The sequence below is a fragment of the Pleurodeles waltl genome, chromosome 11 (assembly GCF_031143425.1).
Source record: "Pleurodeles waltl isolate 20211129_DDA chromosome 11, aPleWal1.hap1.20221129, whole genome shotgun sequence".
NCBI lineage: Eukaryota > Metazoa > Chordata > Amphibia > Caudata > Salamandridae > Pleurodeles > Pleurodeles waltl.
Window position 1 is genome coordinate 48,823,369 of NC_090450.1, and position 15,213 is coordinate 48,838,581.

The 15,213-nt window shown below is 40.9% G+C and overlaps 1 protein-coding gene across 2 annotated transcripts in view; it reads right to left on the reverse strand.

Moving 5' to 3' along the window:
• SLC7A14 (solute carrier family 7 member 14) overlaps positions 1 to 15,213 on the reverse strand; it is a 251,765-nt gene that overhangs the window by 36,011 nt on the left and 200,541 nt on the right. For both annotated transcript variants that reach the window (XM_069213022.1, XM_069213023.1), the window contains one exon: positions 2,549 to 2,766. In XM_069213022.1, the coding sequence (XP_069069123.1) occupies positions 2,549 to 2,766 (218 nt within the window). The remainder of the gene's footprint in view (positions 1 to 2,548; positions 2,767 to 15,213) is intronic.

Below are 15,213 nucleotides of genomic sequence, written 5' to 3' on the forward strand. Positions count from 1 at the left end.
AGGTACCCAGAGCCAATAACTGAGCTGCACCCTGCAGTGCGTTTTCATTCTATACCGGGTATACAGCAATTCATTTGCTGAAATATAAAGAGTGAAAAATAGCTATCAAGAAAACCTTTGTATTTCCAAAATGGGCACAAGATAAGGTGTTGAGGAGCAGTAATTATTTGCACATCTCTGAATTCCGGGGTGACCAAACTAGCATGTGAATTACAGGGCATTTCTCAAATAGATGTCTTTTTTACACACTCTCTTATATTTGGAAGGAATAAATGTAGAGAAAGACAAGAGGCAATAACACTTGTTTTGCTAATCTATGTTCCCCTAAGTCTCCCAATAAAAATGATACCTCACTTGTGTAGGTAGGCCTAGCGCCCGCGACAGGAAACGCCCCAAAACGCAACGTGGACACATCCCATTTTTTTAAAGAAAACAGAGGTGTTTTTTGCAAAGTGCCTACCTGTAGATTTTGGCTTCTAGCTAAGCCGGCACCTAGGGAGACCTACCAAACCTATGCATTTTTGAAAACTAGAGACCTAGGGGAATCCAAGATGGGGTGACTTGTGGGGCTCTGACCAGGTTTTGTTACCCAGAATCCTTTGCAAACCTCAAAATGTGGCTAAAAAAACACATTTTCCTCACATTTTGGTGACAGAAAGTTCTGGAATCAGAGAGGAGCCACAAATTTCCTTCTACCCAGCATTCCCCCAAGTCTCTCAATAAAAATGATACCTCACTTGTGTGGGTAGGCCTAGTGCCCGCGACAGGAAATGCCCCAAAACGCAACGTGGACACATCACATTTTTTTAAAGAAAACAGAGGTGTTTTTTGCAAAGTGACTACCTGTAGATTTTGGCCTCTAGCTCAGCCGGCACCTAGGGAAACCTACCAAACCTGTGCATTATTGAAAACTAGAGACCTAGGGGAATCCAAGATGGGGTGACTTGTGGGGCACTGACCAGGTTCTGTTACCCAGAATCCTTTGCAAACCTAAAAATCTGGCTAAAAAAAACACATTTTCCTCACATTTTGGTGACAGAAAGTTATGGAATCAGAGAGGAGCCACAAATTTCCTTCCACCCAGCATTCCCCCAAGTCTCCCGATAAAAATGATACCTCACTTGTGTGGGTAGGCCTAGTGCCCGCGACAGAAAATGCCCCAAAACGCAACGTGGACACATCACATTTTTTTAAAGAAAACAGAGGTGTTTTTGCAAAGTGCCTACCTGTAGATTTTGGCCTCTAGCTCAGCCGGCACCTAGGGAAACCTACCAAACCTGAGCATTTCTGAAAACTAGAGACCTAGGGGAATCCAAGATGGGGTGACTTGTGGGGCTCTGACCAGGTTCTGTTACCCAGAATCCTTTGCAAACATCAAAATTTGGCCCAAAAACACGTTTTCCCCTCATTTTGGTGATAGAAAGTCCTGGAATCTGAGAGGAGCCACAAATTTCCTTCCACCCAGCGTTCCCCTAAGTCTCTCGATAAAAATGGTACCACACTTGTGTGGGTAGGCCTAGCGCCCACGAAAGGAAATGGCCCAAAACACAATGTGGACACAACACATTTTTTCACAGAAAACAGAGGTGTTTTTTGCAAAGGGCCTACCTGTGGATTTTGGCCTCTAGCTCAGCCGGCCCAAGGGGGGGCAGAAATGGCCTAAAATAAATTTGCCCGCTTCACCCCCCCCCGCCCCCGGGAGTGACCCTTGCCTACGGGGTCACTCCCACTGCGTGACATTGGCGCCAAAAAAAAAATCTCCGGTGCCCAGTGGTTTCTGCCCCTTGGGGGAAGATTGACCTAAAATCGGCCAATCTGCCCCCAGGGGGGCAGAAATGGTCTAAATACAATGTGCCCCCTAGGGGAGTGACCCTTGCCTAATGGGTCGCTCCCCATCTCTAAAAAAACAAACAAACAAAAAAAAAAATTTGCCCTGGCGCCTAGAGGTTTCTGCCCCCCCCCGGGGGCAGATCGGCCCCCCAACCCCCACCCCGGAAGCGACCCTTGCCTACGGGGTCGCTCCCCCTGCGTGACATTGGCGCCAAAAAAAAAATCCCCGGTGCCTAGTGGTTTCTGCCCCCTTGGGGGCAGATTGACCTAAAATCGGCCAATCTGCCCCCAGGGGTGACCTCGTCCAAGGCACATGGGAACTGTAGCCTTGGACGAGGTCACCTCGTCCAAGGCACAGAACCGGTTAAAGTTTGACTAAGAACCAAGGGCCATATGTACGACAACTTTTTCCCATAGACACAGAATGGGTAAAAACTTTTGCTACATTTGGCCCCACGTTTTTAGCCCAGAAACCTTAGCTATCTCCATCTTTAGAAATCCCTGACCCAGTGGTAATTCTGGATACCAGTTCTTCAATTTACATTTAATGATGCCTATGTGAATAAACAAATTAACCAATAAAAGCGAATATTTTTAAGAGAAGGTTTTCAAAATACATACTAAAATAGCAGTTTACAACAATTATTTTGAAAACCCGCAATGTTTCTGTCCAACAGAGCATCGTGCATTTGTAATGAAGTTTCTGAAGTGAACTCACCCCTGACCATCCGTATGGTAGAAACTGTCCACCAGTCCAGTTGTCGCCGTTGACAAAGAAGAAACCTGCAAATATCATGAAGATCCATACTACCAGATTGATGAGGTTGAGTAAATTATTGAATCCGACTGAGTTCTTCACTCCCATTGCGACAATGAGTGTCACTATTATTCCAATCAGCAAGGCGAGTAGATCTGGGTAGGATTCATCACCCTTCCCTAATAAAGATAATGAAGCCTTGTTATATAAGGCCAAGGAGGACATGTAGTCGCAACAATTTATGCATAGTGTGCTTAGTGTATTCTCTTATTCTGATTCTATTATACAATAAAATGTTAACTTTTTCAGATTTGAATCACAATGAAAGATGTAGTTGACATTTGTAATTAGCATCTCCAAATGATTATAATTTACACCTGTTTGGAGAATTAATACAATGTATTAACTTACCCTTGCTGAGATAAACACTGCAGGTACTTAAAACTTTGTACATGTTATTAGTCAGGTACAAACTACACATATATGAGTTCACTTTTTCACAGAGTAGCCAAACTTGCACCTGAAAAATGTTCTTAACATTCATGCACATTTTTCCTCACTTCTCACTTTTTAGGTCAAAGCCTGCCAGACAGCACTGCTGTTGAGGTTCATAGGTATATTGGGAACATGCTGAAAACATCCCTAGAAATACATTCTGTCCATTGCTTACCATGGCTTTGTGTTTTTTATAACTCACACTTGCTTGCTTTCTATTCACTGACTTAGTTTGTTTAAGGCTGCCTAGCATGTCTTTATCCCTCAGGTGGAGCGTAGCCTATTTACCACCTCTCTGACTGTCTCTTCCACCAGTGCTCACTTTCTGAGAACTCTTTTTTCCTTTGCCATGAGACACACCACAACAGTACGTGTTTTCTGTTGTCTCCCTTGTATTTTAGTTCTCAGCAGTAAACATTCTGTTTTTCTGTCCGCCTCCTACCTTTCTGCTTGACTGATCCGACTTCTCTTTGCCATTATCAGTCCATCAATCTTTCATGCCTGTGAGGAACAATGTTCTGTCTACAAGCTTATTAATTTTGATCAATGCTTCTTACTAATAAGATAACAAACAATCCTCTCCTCAATTTGACCCTCATGCCGAAGGCACCGGAAGTAGGTGAGTGGGGGTGTTGATGCATCCCCCCAAATAACCATGCTGGAGTTCAGAAGTGAATGAGCAGTAAAAATTACTTCATATTTTGTTTTATCTTGTCACATTTTATGTCCATTCAAACAGAGGTCAGATTTTGTGCTCTGTCTTCTAAGGGAGGTTGGTGTTCACTTTTCTTTCTCTGCCTGCAAAGTGAAAGGGTTTATGTGACAGTATTACTGGACACTGGGTGTGTGGATGAAAAGTCTGCAGGATGTTATGTTGGATGTTATTCTTTCTAGCATATAATATAATTTAAATGCCAGTAAATAAACTGTACAAATATTTCAGAATATATCCTAATTAGGACAGCACAAACTAAGCACATCATACCACTCCACTCTATGATACTCTACTCCACTCTACGACAATCTACTCCACTCCACTGCACTCCACGCTACGACACTCTACTCCACTCTAAGACACTCCACTCCATTGTATTCCACTCCACTCTATGCCACTTAATTCCACAACACTCTACTCCAAGCCACTCCACTCGACACCACTTCACTCTGCAACACTCTACACCACTCCAGTCTATGACACTCTACATCACTCCACACTACAAGGCACTACTCCACTCCACTCTTCATGACCCCACTCTGTGACACTCTGTTCCACTCTACACCACTGTATTCCACTTTACACCACCCCACTTTTCATCATTCCACTCTTCTCCCCTCAACTCTATGACAATATACTCCACTCAATGCCACACTCCTCCACTCCACCTTTTGCTACTCCTCTCTGTGGCACTCCATTCTACTCTACACTACTCCAATCTACAGCACTCCACGCCACTTTACTTTGCTCTACTCCATGACCTCTACTCCACTATAGCACAATCTACTCCACTCTAAGACACTCCACGACACTCTACTCTATTCTTCTCCACTCTTCAGCACTCCATTCTATGACATTCCACTCTACTCTACTCCACTCTACAACACTACGCTCTATGACATTCTATGCCACTCCACTATGCAGCATTCTACACCACTTCACTCTATGCCACTCCACTCTATGCCACTCCACTCTACAACACTATATGTCACTCCACTCTATGACACTCGAGTACACTCAACAGAATTAAACTCTAGGCCACTCCATGCCACTTTCCTCCACTCTGTGCTACTCCACCTTATTCCACTCTACACTACAAAACTCTATTCCACTCCACTCCACTCTACTCCATTCCACTCTTCTCCAGTCCACTCCATTCTACAACACTCTACACCACTCTACGCCACTCCACTCTACACCACTCCACTCTACTCCACTTTATGCCACTCCACTCTACGACACAGCATTCGGCTGTACTCCGTTCTACTATACTCCACTATACCACACCATAACACACTCCACTCTATGAAACTCCACTTATGACATTCTATTACACTCTACACCACTCCACTCTACGCAATTCCACTCTGCACCACTCTATGACACTACTGCACTATACGTTACTCCACTCTTGGAAAAATCCACTCTATGATATTCTGCTCCACTCCACTCTACAAGACTCTACTCCACTCCACAACACTCTATGACTCCCTACACCACTCTACGCCACTCCGCTCTACACCACTTCACTTCACTCTACTCCACTTCACTCTACAACATTCCACTTAACTCTATGTCACAATACAACATTATTTGAGACTATCCCACATTCCACTCCACAGCACTCTATGCCACTCCACTCTATGTCATACTACTCTACTCTACGCCACTCCCCTCTTTGCCACTCTGCTTTGCTCCACTCTACGACAATACTCCACTCTACATCTACACTATTCCACCTCACAATTCTCTACACCACTGTATGTGACTCCACTCTACAAAACTCTACTCCTTTCCAATCTACTATACTTTCCTCCACTCTATTCCACTACACTCTATGCCACTCCACTCCACAACACTCCACTGTATGTTTACTGGATTTATAAAGCGCATGGCTACCTGAAGGCTTCCCAGTAATAATACAGGACCAAGAAGAGCTAAGACCGGAACTATGCTGAAAATAGTACAGTTTCCAGTTTTCCACAAAAAGAAAGTGTGAAAGGTGTTAATTAAAAAGGCTGATGATGATCTAAGTGTTTTCTGAGGGATATAGGATGTTATAATTTGTCTACGAATGGCCGGGGCATTATGAAGAAGGGCTCGGTGGACAAAACACAAGGCTTTAAAGTTAGTACATTGTTCAATAGGGAGCCAGTGAAGAGAAACTAAGGCTGGCTTGGCAGAAAGATGTCTGGGAAAGTCCATAAGTAAGTAGGCGGCTACGTTTTGTACCACCTGTAATCTCTTTAGGACATGAGATGGAGAGCTCAGGAATAGAACATTCCCGTAGTCAAGACATGACAGTATAAGGGCCTGGATGATGAGTCTTTTAGCAGGCAAAGGAAGGAGCTTAACATTTTTCCTGAAAATTCTTAACAGACTGAAGCAAGTGGCTGCAAGTTTTTGGGAATGACATTCCATTGTGAGGCGAGAGTCCAGCCAGAAACCTAAACTTTTTATAGTTTCTTTTGCTAAAGGGAGGTCTTTTAAGCATTTCGGGGCTGGAACCGGGGATTTAAGTTGGGATAAGGTCCCTACCATCATAACTCTGTTTTCTTGTCATTAAGTTTGAGTTTGCTGTCCGCCATCCATCTGGCAACATCTAGAAGACAGGATGATAGAGTGGCCTGTTCTGAGTTAGCTTTAGTGAAGAAAGAAAAGACTAGCTGAGTGTCATCGGCATGGGATACTAGGGATATAGTGTAGGGTTCTATGATCTTTTCCAAAGAGGACAATAAACATTAAAAAGAGTGGGGCTCAGGGAAGAGCCCTGTGGAACTCCACAAGTGAGGGGGAGAATATTGGAAAAGAATGACCGATCCAGGACTTGAAAGGTCCTCTCCTTCAAAAAGGAGGAAAGCCACTTAAAAGTGGTACCCCCAAATCCTACTTGAGATATTCTTTGAAGAAATATCTTGTGATCCTCAGCATGGAATGCAGCACTCAGATCTAATAAAATGATTGCTGCATATCTACCTGCATCCAGGCGCTGTCAAGTATCCTCTGTAACGGCCAGAAAGGCAGTCTCAGTACTGTGTAGTGGTCTAAAGCTCATTTGGATGTGATGAAGAAGATTATGTTCTTCAAGGAAGCATGTCATTTGTATATTCTTTTTTTCCCAATTATTTTAGATCCTATGGGAAGAAGAGCAATTGGTCTATAATTACTAAATAGAGTTGGATCAAGCCTAGGTTTTTTTAATAGAGGTTTAATAACAGCATGTTTCTAGTGTTGCAGTCTATGACACCCATATCCACTCCATTATACAACACTCTACTCCACTCTCTACCCCACTCCACCCTATGACACTCCATCTACTCTATGGCACTCTACACAACTCCACTTTATGACACTCCACTCCAGTACACAACACTTTTTGCCACGTCACTCTATGACACTCTACACACTTTACTCTAAGCCACTTCACTTTAGAACACACTACTCCACTACACTCTATGACACTATATTCCAATCTATGCTACTCTACTCTACTTCACTCTACGCCACAACACTCTAGGACACTCTAGTCCACTGTATACCATTCCACTCTGCGACACTCCACTCACGCTAATCTCCTTCAATAACTTTTAGCATGAAGTTTTCCAATGCTTCTCTTTATTCGGTATCCAAATTTTGTAAACAAAATGTATTCAAACAGATAACTATACTCCTAATTTGCCTGAATTAAATGGAAATTATCATGCATTCATACAACAAAAGCATGTGCAATCCCTTTCAGTTCTGCTTCTGATAATAAAAGCAAAAAGTAAGGAGTGGATTGACTGACGGAGGATTACTAAATAGCACATGAACCATCGCAATGACTGTAATGATGGTATTTTCTGGCCTAATATTTATTTTTTTAACTAACACAGAAAATTAGAAATTAACATTTTCTCTTACACTTGAGATTTATGTTGTTTTCGGACTTTCCTAGTATTCTAAAATAATTCTAAATGAATTGTAGGAGTAGCACTGGGAAGATGCAACAGTTGCTTCTTCCCATAAGTGTTTACATGCATATTTCTTCCTACACAACAAAAGTGTAGATGATTACATTTCTGTGTTCAGCAATATAATGTGTAAGTGCATTGGTGCATCAAATCTGTGCCTTTTTTTTGTTTAGCTGCAGGGATATTATATCTTACTTTAAAGAAAAGGTTTCTCCTACACCCTCAAAGTTTCTGGGTCTCACCTCCCCAATCCCACCCAGAGTAGAGATGACCTCCTGCACACCATAGCACTCAATCTCCAAGCATATCTCGAGTAAGGATAAGAAGCCACAAGTGCTAGAGCACTTACAAAATGTCAGTTTTGTGTGTGTTCGTCGAATTTTTTTTTTTTTACTTGCATACTTTGAAAAGAGTGACTAACCATTTTCTGATAGCCTTAGAGTGCTTTTATGATCAGATAGAGAGATATGGGAGAATGCATGGCTCTTAGCAAGTAACACCACCTTGATATTCCAATAGCATGCCCATTTGAGCAGGTTCAGCTACATAGCCTAGTCTGCCAAACTGCTGGAATTTCCAATGAGAAAATTAATTTCCGAGTGCACATTCAAGTTTCGTGAACACCTGACATGAAGGTGCACTTCTTCACTAGGAAAAAATCAACTTTAGGAATCACGCATATAATGAATTTATGTCAATGCATGTGGAACAGCATATCTTGCTATTATCCCTCACCTCACAATGTTGTTTGAAACATGGCTGTATTCTAGGCATGTTAGTTGAGCTAATGTAGCTTTGAATGAAAAATTTTGCACTTGACTTTCATCATGGAGGACGTTCGCTATAGTGACAGGTGATAAAAACTGTGTGGCATCACCTTGTTACTTGAAATCTAATCATTTATGGTGGTTCTGAAACTATCCTCATGTTGCTAGAGAGAGTTTAGCCCTAAAACAATAACAGATTATTTTACATTGATACTAAATGTCATTAATTTACATGAAGAAATGTAGTCCTCCATCATATTCATTTACATGTGTTAGCAATGTATTTCTTCTTGCCTTAACTGTAACTTAAAATTTAAAGTGACAAAGAATAACTCACATTTCAAAATTCAGGCCGTCTGCCAAACTCTTTGGGTCGGAAAACTGCCACTCTGGTATTGCCCGCAGGCCCTATTACGAGTTTCCAACAGTGGGAAAAAGGCCACAACATTGATGCTGGCTTGTAAACGAGCCCGCTGCAATGTTGCGGTGCGTTGGGTGCAATAGCACCCATCGTGCTTTTCACTGCCTGTAATTCAGGTAGTGAAATCCGTGATGGGTCTGTCCATGGGGGCCCCTGCACTGCCTAGGTCAAGTGCATCGGCAGTGTATGGCTCCCATGGGGCCCCCGGCACCCCATCTCCACCAGCCTTTGCATGGCAGTGGAACCGCCATGCAAAAGCCGGTGGAGAGGGTTCTTGTTATCCCAAGGGCAGTACTGCTTGCAGCGCTGCCCTGGCGGATTAAGACCACTGGCACCGCCAGGCTGTCAACCAGCAACAACCTGGCAGTGCCTGTGGTCCGACTGTGGCGGCTCTGCTACAGTCATAATATGGCGATCGGACCGCCACTTTGGCAGCGGCCCGACCGCTACCGCAAGTGTGTCGGTAAGGGCCTCAATGTATTGTAGAAGTTAAAATGAATTAAATGTGTATTTGAATTATTGCTTCAGTTAGCATTACAAGGCCTGTAATTTCAAGACCATGAGAAACTTTTTTCCAGTTTCTGCTAATGTGGCTTTTTTTTTTAGGCATTTCGTGCTGAGAGATTGTTAGTTTGGAAATAGAAATGCAATTGTCTTATTCATAGGGAGCTTGAGAATGCAACCTTGGAAAGGTGCATAGAGACTTTGAGAGAGTTGTATTAATCCATGTTGCAACCAAGATTAAGGAGACCAAGGACAATTGTCTTCCCAGGATCGTCTTGGGATTTTACACTGCAGGTGCAAAGTTACACCACAAGGAGGGAGAAGATGACACCAGTATGAGCTGATAGGAGGTATTACCTAACCAGATAGCAGTTTTAGCTAGGAGGTTTAATGATTGATGCTAGGACACATTCCTTTGGGCTTGGGGAGGTACATAGCTCTAACTTTCCCCAAATACTTTGTTGAGTGTAGCATTGACTAATACTTGATTCTCTAAGAAGATTCTTGAATGAGCTTTTGATTTGCTGACTCCTTCACTTTCTCCCTGGTTTTTACCTTGATTGGTCGTTTACTTTTTGCCCTAATGACATGTTTCCAAATTTTTTTTGGTCTTAATTTGCTTTTTACTCTTCGCCCTTATGTCCTTTAGGTTGAGATATATGCATTCTTTAGGTTCTTTGGGAGATTCTTGATGGGTCGTAAAGTGTTTAGATAGATGACTTTAAAATTGCACTAATGTGTAGTAGATTGCACCAACGTCTGTTTTCTGAGTATCTGAGCATGATGTTCTTTATAACCTTCTCTAAATTTCTTGTATGCCATATGTTGATTTGTTTACAGTATTTCCACTGTTACAGTGGTCCAACTGTCATTCTGTATCTTTACAGTATGTTTTTGATATTTGTCTATATTCACTTGAGTATTAACTTGTAATAACAGCATTTAACTTTATTCCTGCCTTGGATCTCAAAGTGTGGCCAAATTTGTTACATTGCTTAAATTTTGATGTTGAATGGTTGTTCCCTATTTCTAGTTAGATCCTCTGCATAGATCCATATTAGAGAATATCAGGTAAATACTCTATCACATGCATTCCTGGAAAGTGTCTGTGTCGCTAAACAAAAGCTCTAAGATGTAGGGATATGCAAAAATTGAGACATTTGCTTTTTTGGAATGACCTGAAAATTTCGAAAAATTACTCAAAATTACCCAACATGCAAAACTGGCATTTGGTGCTGAGTCCTAGTATTAAATATGTCTTCTCACTCACTTTGGATGGAAGGATGCATTTCACACTAAAAAAAGAAAAAAGGACTGTGAACAACAGTTGCTCACTTTCTGTCATACACATAGTTCATCTGTGTTCGAGGTCAATTTTTACAATGAACACCACTCAATTATGTGGCATGGCATAATATGATAATTTCAGTAATTTCACTTAAGAAGAAATGTGAATTTATGGTAGATTATGCAGGTATACGTAAATTTTGCTCAGGCCTACTCGCATTGTGGTGCTTGTGGACTTTTGAAGCACTGTATGAACACCAAAGAATATCTCTCATGTTCCCTTTCTTTCCCTAGAAAAGTCACTTAAAGGGGAGTCGCAACCCTTCCAATAGTCACAATTTAAACTTGTGTGGACCAAGAATATGCTGTTCTGGCTGATACTGTTTCTCCTCCACACTAGCCACAGCCACGTTGGCTAAAGTAAGCTTGTCATCCATAGTTGAAGGCATTTTTCCCCATACGAGTATCCAGTGTTATAGGGCAAGCTTGTTCCTGGTAAAATGATTCATTATCGCAGGTCTGCCATGCCATGTATACATAGCGGACTTTTCCTGAAATTGATACACAAAGTAGAGGTCAATTTCCTAGAATATTAGAAATAATGCCACCAACCCACTTTGGGTTTCGTTTAATGAGCAGCCATATTTCAGGGCATTTTCTCCCTGGCCCACATGTGTTACATGGCTGTCTAGACTGACAGGGAATATGGTGGAAATGACAGTGCAAGAGCCACACCAAATTCAGCATTCACTCAGATGCCATTTCCACTGGTTTCAGGTCAGCTATGAAGGAGCAATGTCAGCTTTGCCATTAGGACCTCTGCTCAACCCCAAATTCAAATGCACTGAAGGACAAACAACAATGAGGGCAATCAAGACATCTATTATTTTTTTGGCAGATACACCATTACCCCATCCCTCTAAATGACGCCCTCAGTTCTCACCTTTGATTTACCAACTAGAAAATACAATATGCAGACTAATCATTTGACCTTGCATGGAATATAATGAAGCGAGTGCTCCAATATCTGTTAGTTATATACAAAGCTTAGGTAGGACTTTTACAGCCTTTCTGTTTTTTTGTTTAATTACATCTCAACTTAATCTAAAGGGGACAATGAAGGTAGTTGGTGGGGAAAATACATTATAATTTATATTACAAATCCAATATTATTCTTAGGATCACATCATGACTGAAGTTTATTTTGAGCTATAACTATTGCTCTGTCACATGTCATTTTCACAGGTGGTTCCGTAGGCAATGCATTGACCGGGAGGTGCTTAAGATGTCAAACATTTTCTAATTATCACATTTTCTGAATAATTAGGTCTTAGATAGTAAGGTCAATATCATTAACGCAGTTTTTAGGTCTTGCTACAGACAGTAACCTTGTGTTACTAATACTTTGAACAGTATATTTGTGAAAGCAGTGATAAAGGGACAGTGGACTTTGGGTAAATCCCCCTCTGCCACTTTCTCTTGTGTAGGTTTCAAGGCTGGCCACTGGTCAAACAGGCTGACAGGAAAGCACAGTGCATTTCGTGGAAGGTTGCGTTATTACTATTCTGATTAGGTTTTGGTGGGGAAGGGGGGGCATTAAGAAGTCCTGTTACAATCCTCGCCGGCTCCTCCTGTCTTCCCATTGCTGTTCCGCTTGATGCACAAATGCTCTCACATCTCCCTTACTACTCACCCCCCTGTCTCCCACAACCCCGTTCACAATTTCTGTCCTGGTGCTCCCCATCACCAAAGCTCCCCAATCACAGATTGCTTACAGGTCCCTTACTCCTTGTCAGAGCTTGCTCCTCCTCCTCCCTCAGTCACTCACAATCTGCTACCACCTCTCACCCCTCTCCCAGCCATCACTCCTGGGAATAATGTTCTCATGAGTGGGCACACCCATCTTTAATTCACAGGCAGCACTTGGTGAACTGTCATTGGAGTGCACTGGCCAAGTTATGCAAGCACCAGGATAAGCAGTCCAGTTGTAGGACACTGCACCTCATCAGAATTACCTTTTTGAATGTAAAATGTTTACGCCTGCCACCCCGCTATCACGTCAGCTGCAGAGCACAGTTTTTTTTATAATCATTACTGCATTTGGCAGCCTCATGTTTTCATATCTCGCTTAAGTCATGAATACTCATAGCAATTTTCTCTTTGTATGCCTTGGGCTAGGCCATTTAAGAGCAGAAATCCAAATGATTTAAAAAATACACCTATTGGCTTTGCCAATGCTAGTTTGCAATTGATATGTGTTTTACTGCTTATGTGTGTATAGCGTCGAGGACATGGCCAACACTCGCATTTAGAGCAAGGCATCAATGATATACGGAAAAAAATTCTCATGCAGTATTTTTAATGCAAAGGAAGAAGAAACAATGAAGCAGACTTGTACTATTTCTTTCTTCTGTTTGCAATTCCTATTTCATTTAATGATCTTGTTATTAGTCTGTGGGGAACCGTGTGTTTAGCTAGATTCTTTGCTGCTCAAATGTTCAGCCTCTATTTAATGGGCTTCTCTATCTCTTCACACAAGAAGACATGCATGACTATTTTTGCATTATACACTCAATGATGATAAAGCTAATGAAAAAAGCAATGTTTTTGCAAGCCTGAAGGAGGTGGGGGAAAGAGATATTGATGTTAATATTAACAGAGCTTCAGTGCAATAAAGCATAAAAGCATATCCCATTTTCAACCACTTTAGAAAACAAAATAATACAATTTTCTGGTTGTTAACAGCACTGAATTGAAACTCCTGATAGCATTTCTCTCGAAAAACCGTTTTACTGTAACACTTGGTTCCTCCAGTGGCATTATAGGTATATGCCAATGGCATAAATTTGTTTCTCACAGACTGAAAAAGATCAATGCCTTAAAAAACAGGTATTGACTGAGCATAGTCAGATTCTTTTTTAAATTAATTAGTTGTATTAAACAAAGGAAGCAAGCGCTCCAATTTCAATTAAAATAAGGGGTGTAGCCATAAGTACTTTTTAGTGAGTGAACACAATAGGGCTCATAGAAACTGGTGGGCCACCTACAAAAAGCAACTATGAAATGTGTGTATATGTGTATTTGTGTGCATATATATTCAATGAAATAGCCAAAGGTTAAACCTTTGTTACAGTTGGAGAAACATTATTTGTTCTTTCTACATGAACAAAACTTAAAATACATAAACATTAGAAATTCTTCAGTTATAGTTATACCTCTAATTTATAATTTACACACACCCTTTAAATGAATATAACTTTATTCATTCTTTAGCTAGAAAAAAAGTTAAATTACACAAACATTTAAATTTCTAAACTCATACCTTTAAGTTATAGTTTATGAAACACCGTCCAATTAATATAACTCATTGACTGCCATGCACAATGTACTCACCTCGGTAGCCACACTACATTAACTTTATGCTGCCCCTCTACCATGCACTGTGTTCTCACAAAAGATTTGATATGCGATGCCATATATGTTCTAGAAAATACTATTATTTTACATGGTATAAGTGTGGTGTAAAGTGCAGTGACATACAGAGGAATAGCGAACAGTGTTGTGGTGTGCACTGAAGATGTGTACCATGGAGTGCCACAAAGTGGAACAGAATAGAGTATAGTGGAATTGCATATGGTGGAGTAGCATAGAGTGAAAGGGCCTACAGTGTATTTGTGTGAACAGGGGTGTCATAAAGTGGAGGGGCATAAAGTGTAATAGCGTACAGTGTTGTGGTGTAGAATAGAGTGGTGTATAGTGCAGTGAAGTCTAGTGTTGTGATGTAGAATTAAGTGGCGTATAATGGAGTGACGTAAATAGAGTGGAGTATCGTAGAGTGTAACAGCACAGAGTGAAGTGGCATGGAGTGTAATAATTTAGAGTGGAGTGGCATAGAGTGGAGTGATATAGAGTATAGTCGTGTACAGTGGAGACTGGTAATTGAAACAAAAGTGATGTAGTGTATTGTGGCAGGAAAATATATTATTTGGTGTAAATGGTCATGTTTGGTAGTATGTAAGAATAGTGTAGGTAATTCTAAAGTAAATAAAAAAAATTTTTTAGTTATATATTGTACTCGCTGTAGGTTTGTGATATTCTGTGGTACATGTGCATGATAAGGAAGTATGTGATTGGCTAAAGGCTGCGTTTACAATTTGTAAAAGGCAGTTATGTTGTAATCATGATATTTTTGCCTGCATTCTGCATTTTGCTGTGTTCTGGTTTAGGGTCTTAGATATAGGTAAGTAGTAGGTATTATTGTTGTTCTTCACTTATTACCTTCTTTTGCATTTATACATTTCTGTATATCAGACAGTCAATTATTATTTATTTAATGAATTAAAATCATAAAAGACAGAGATAATAATGACAAAATATAATGTCCAAGAAAATATAAAAAACTTCATAGCAATAAAGCTATTAACTTAAAACTATAGAATAAAAAAAATAAGTCAGTTTTTAGAGCCTTTGTGTAAAAGACAGAT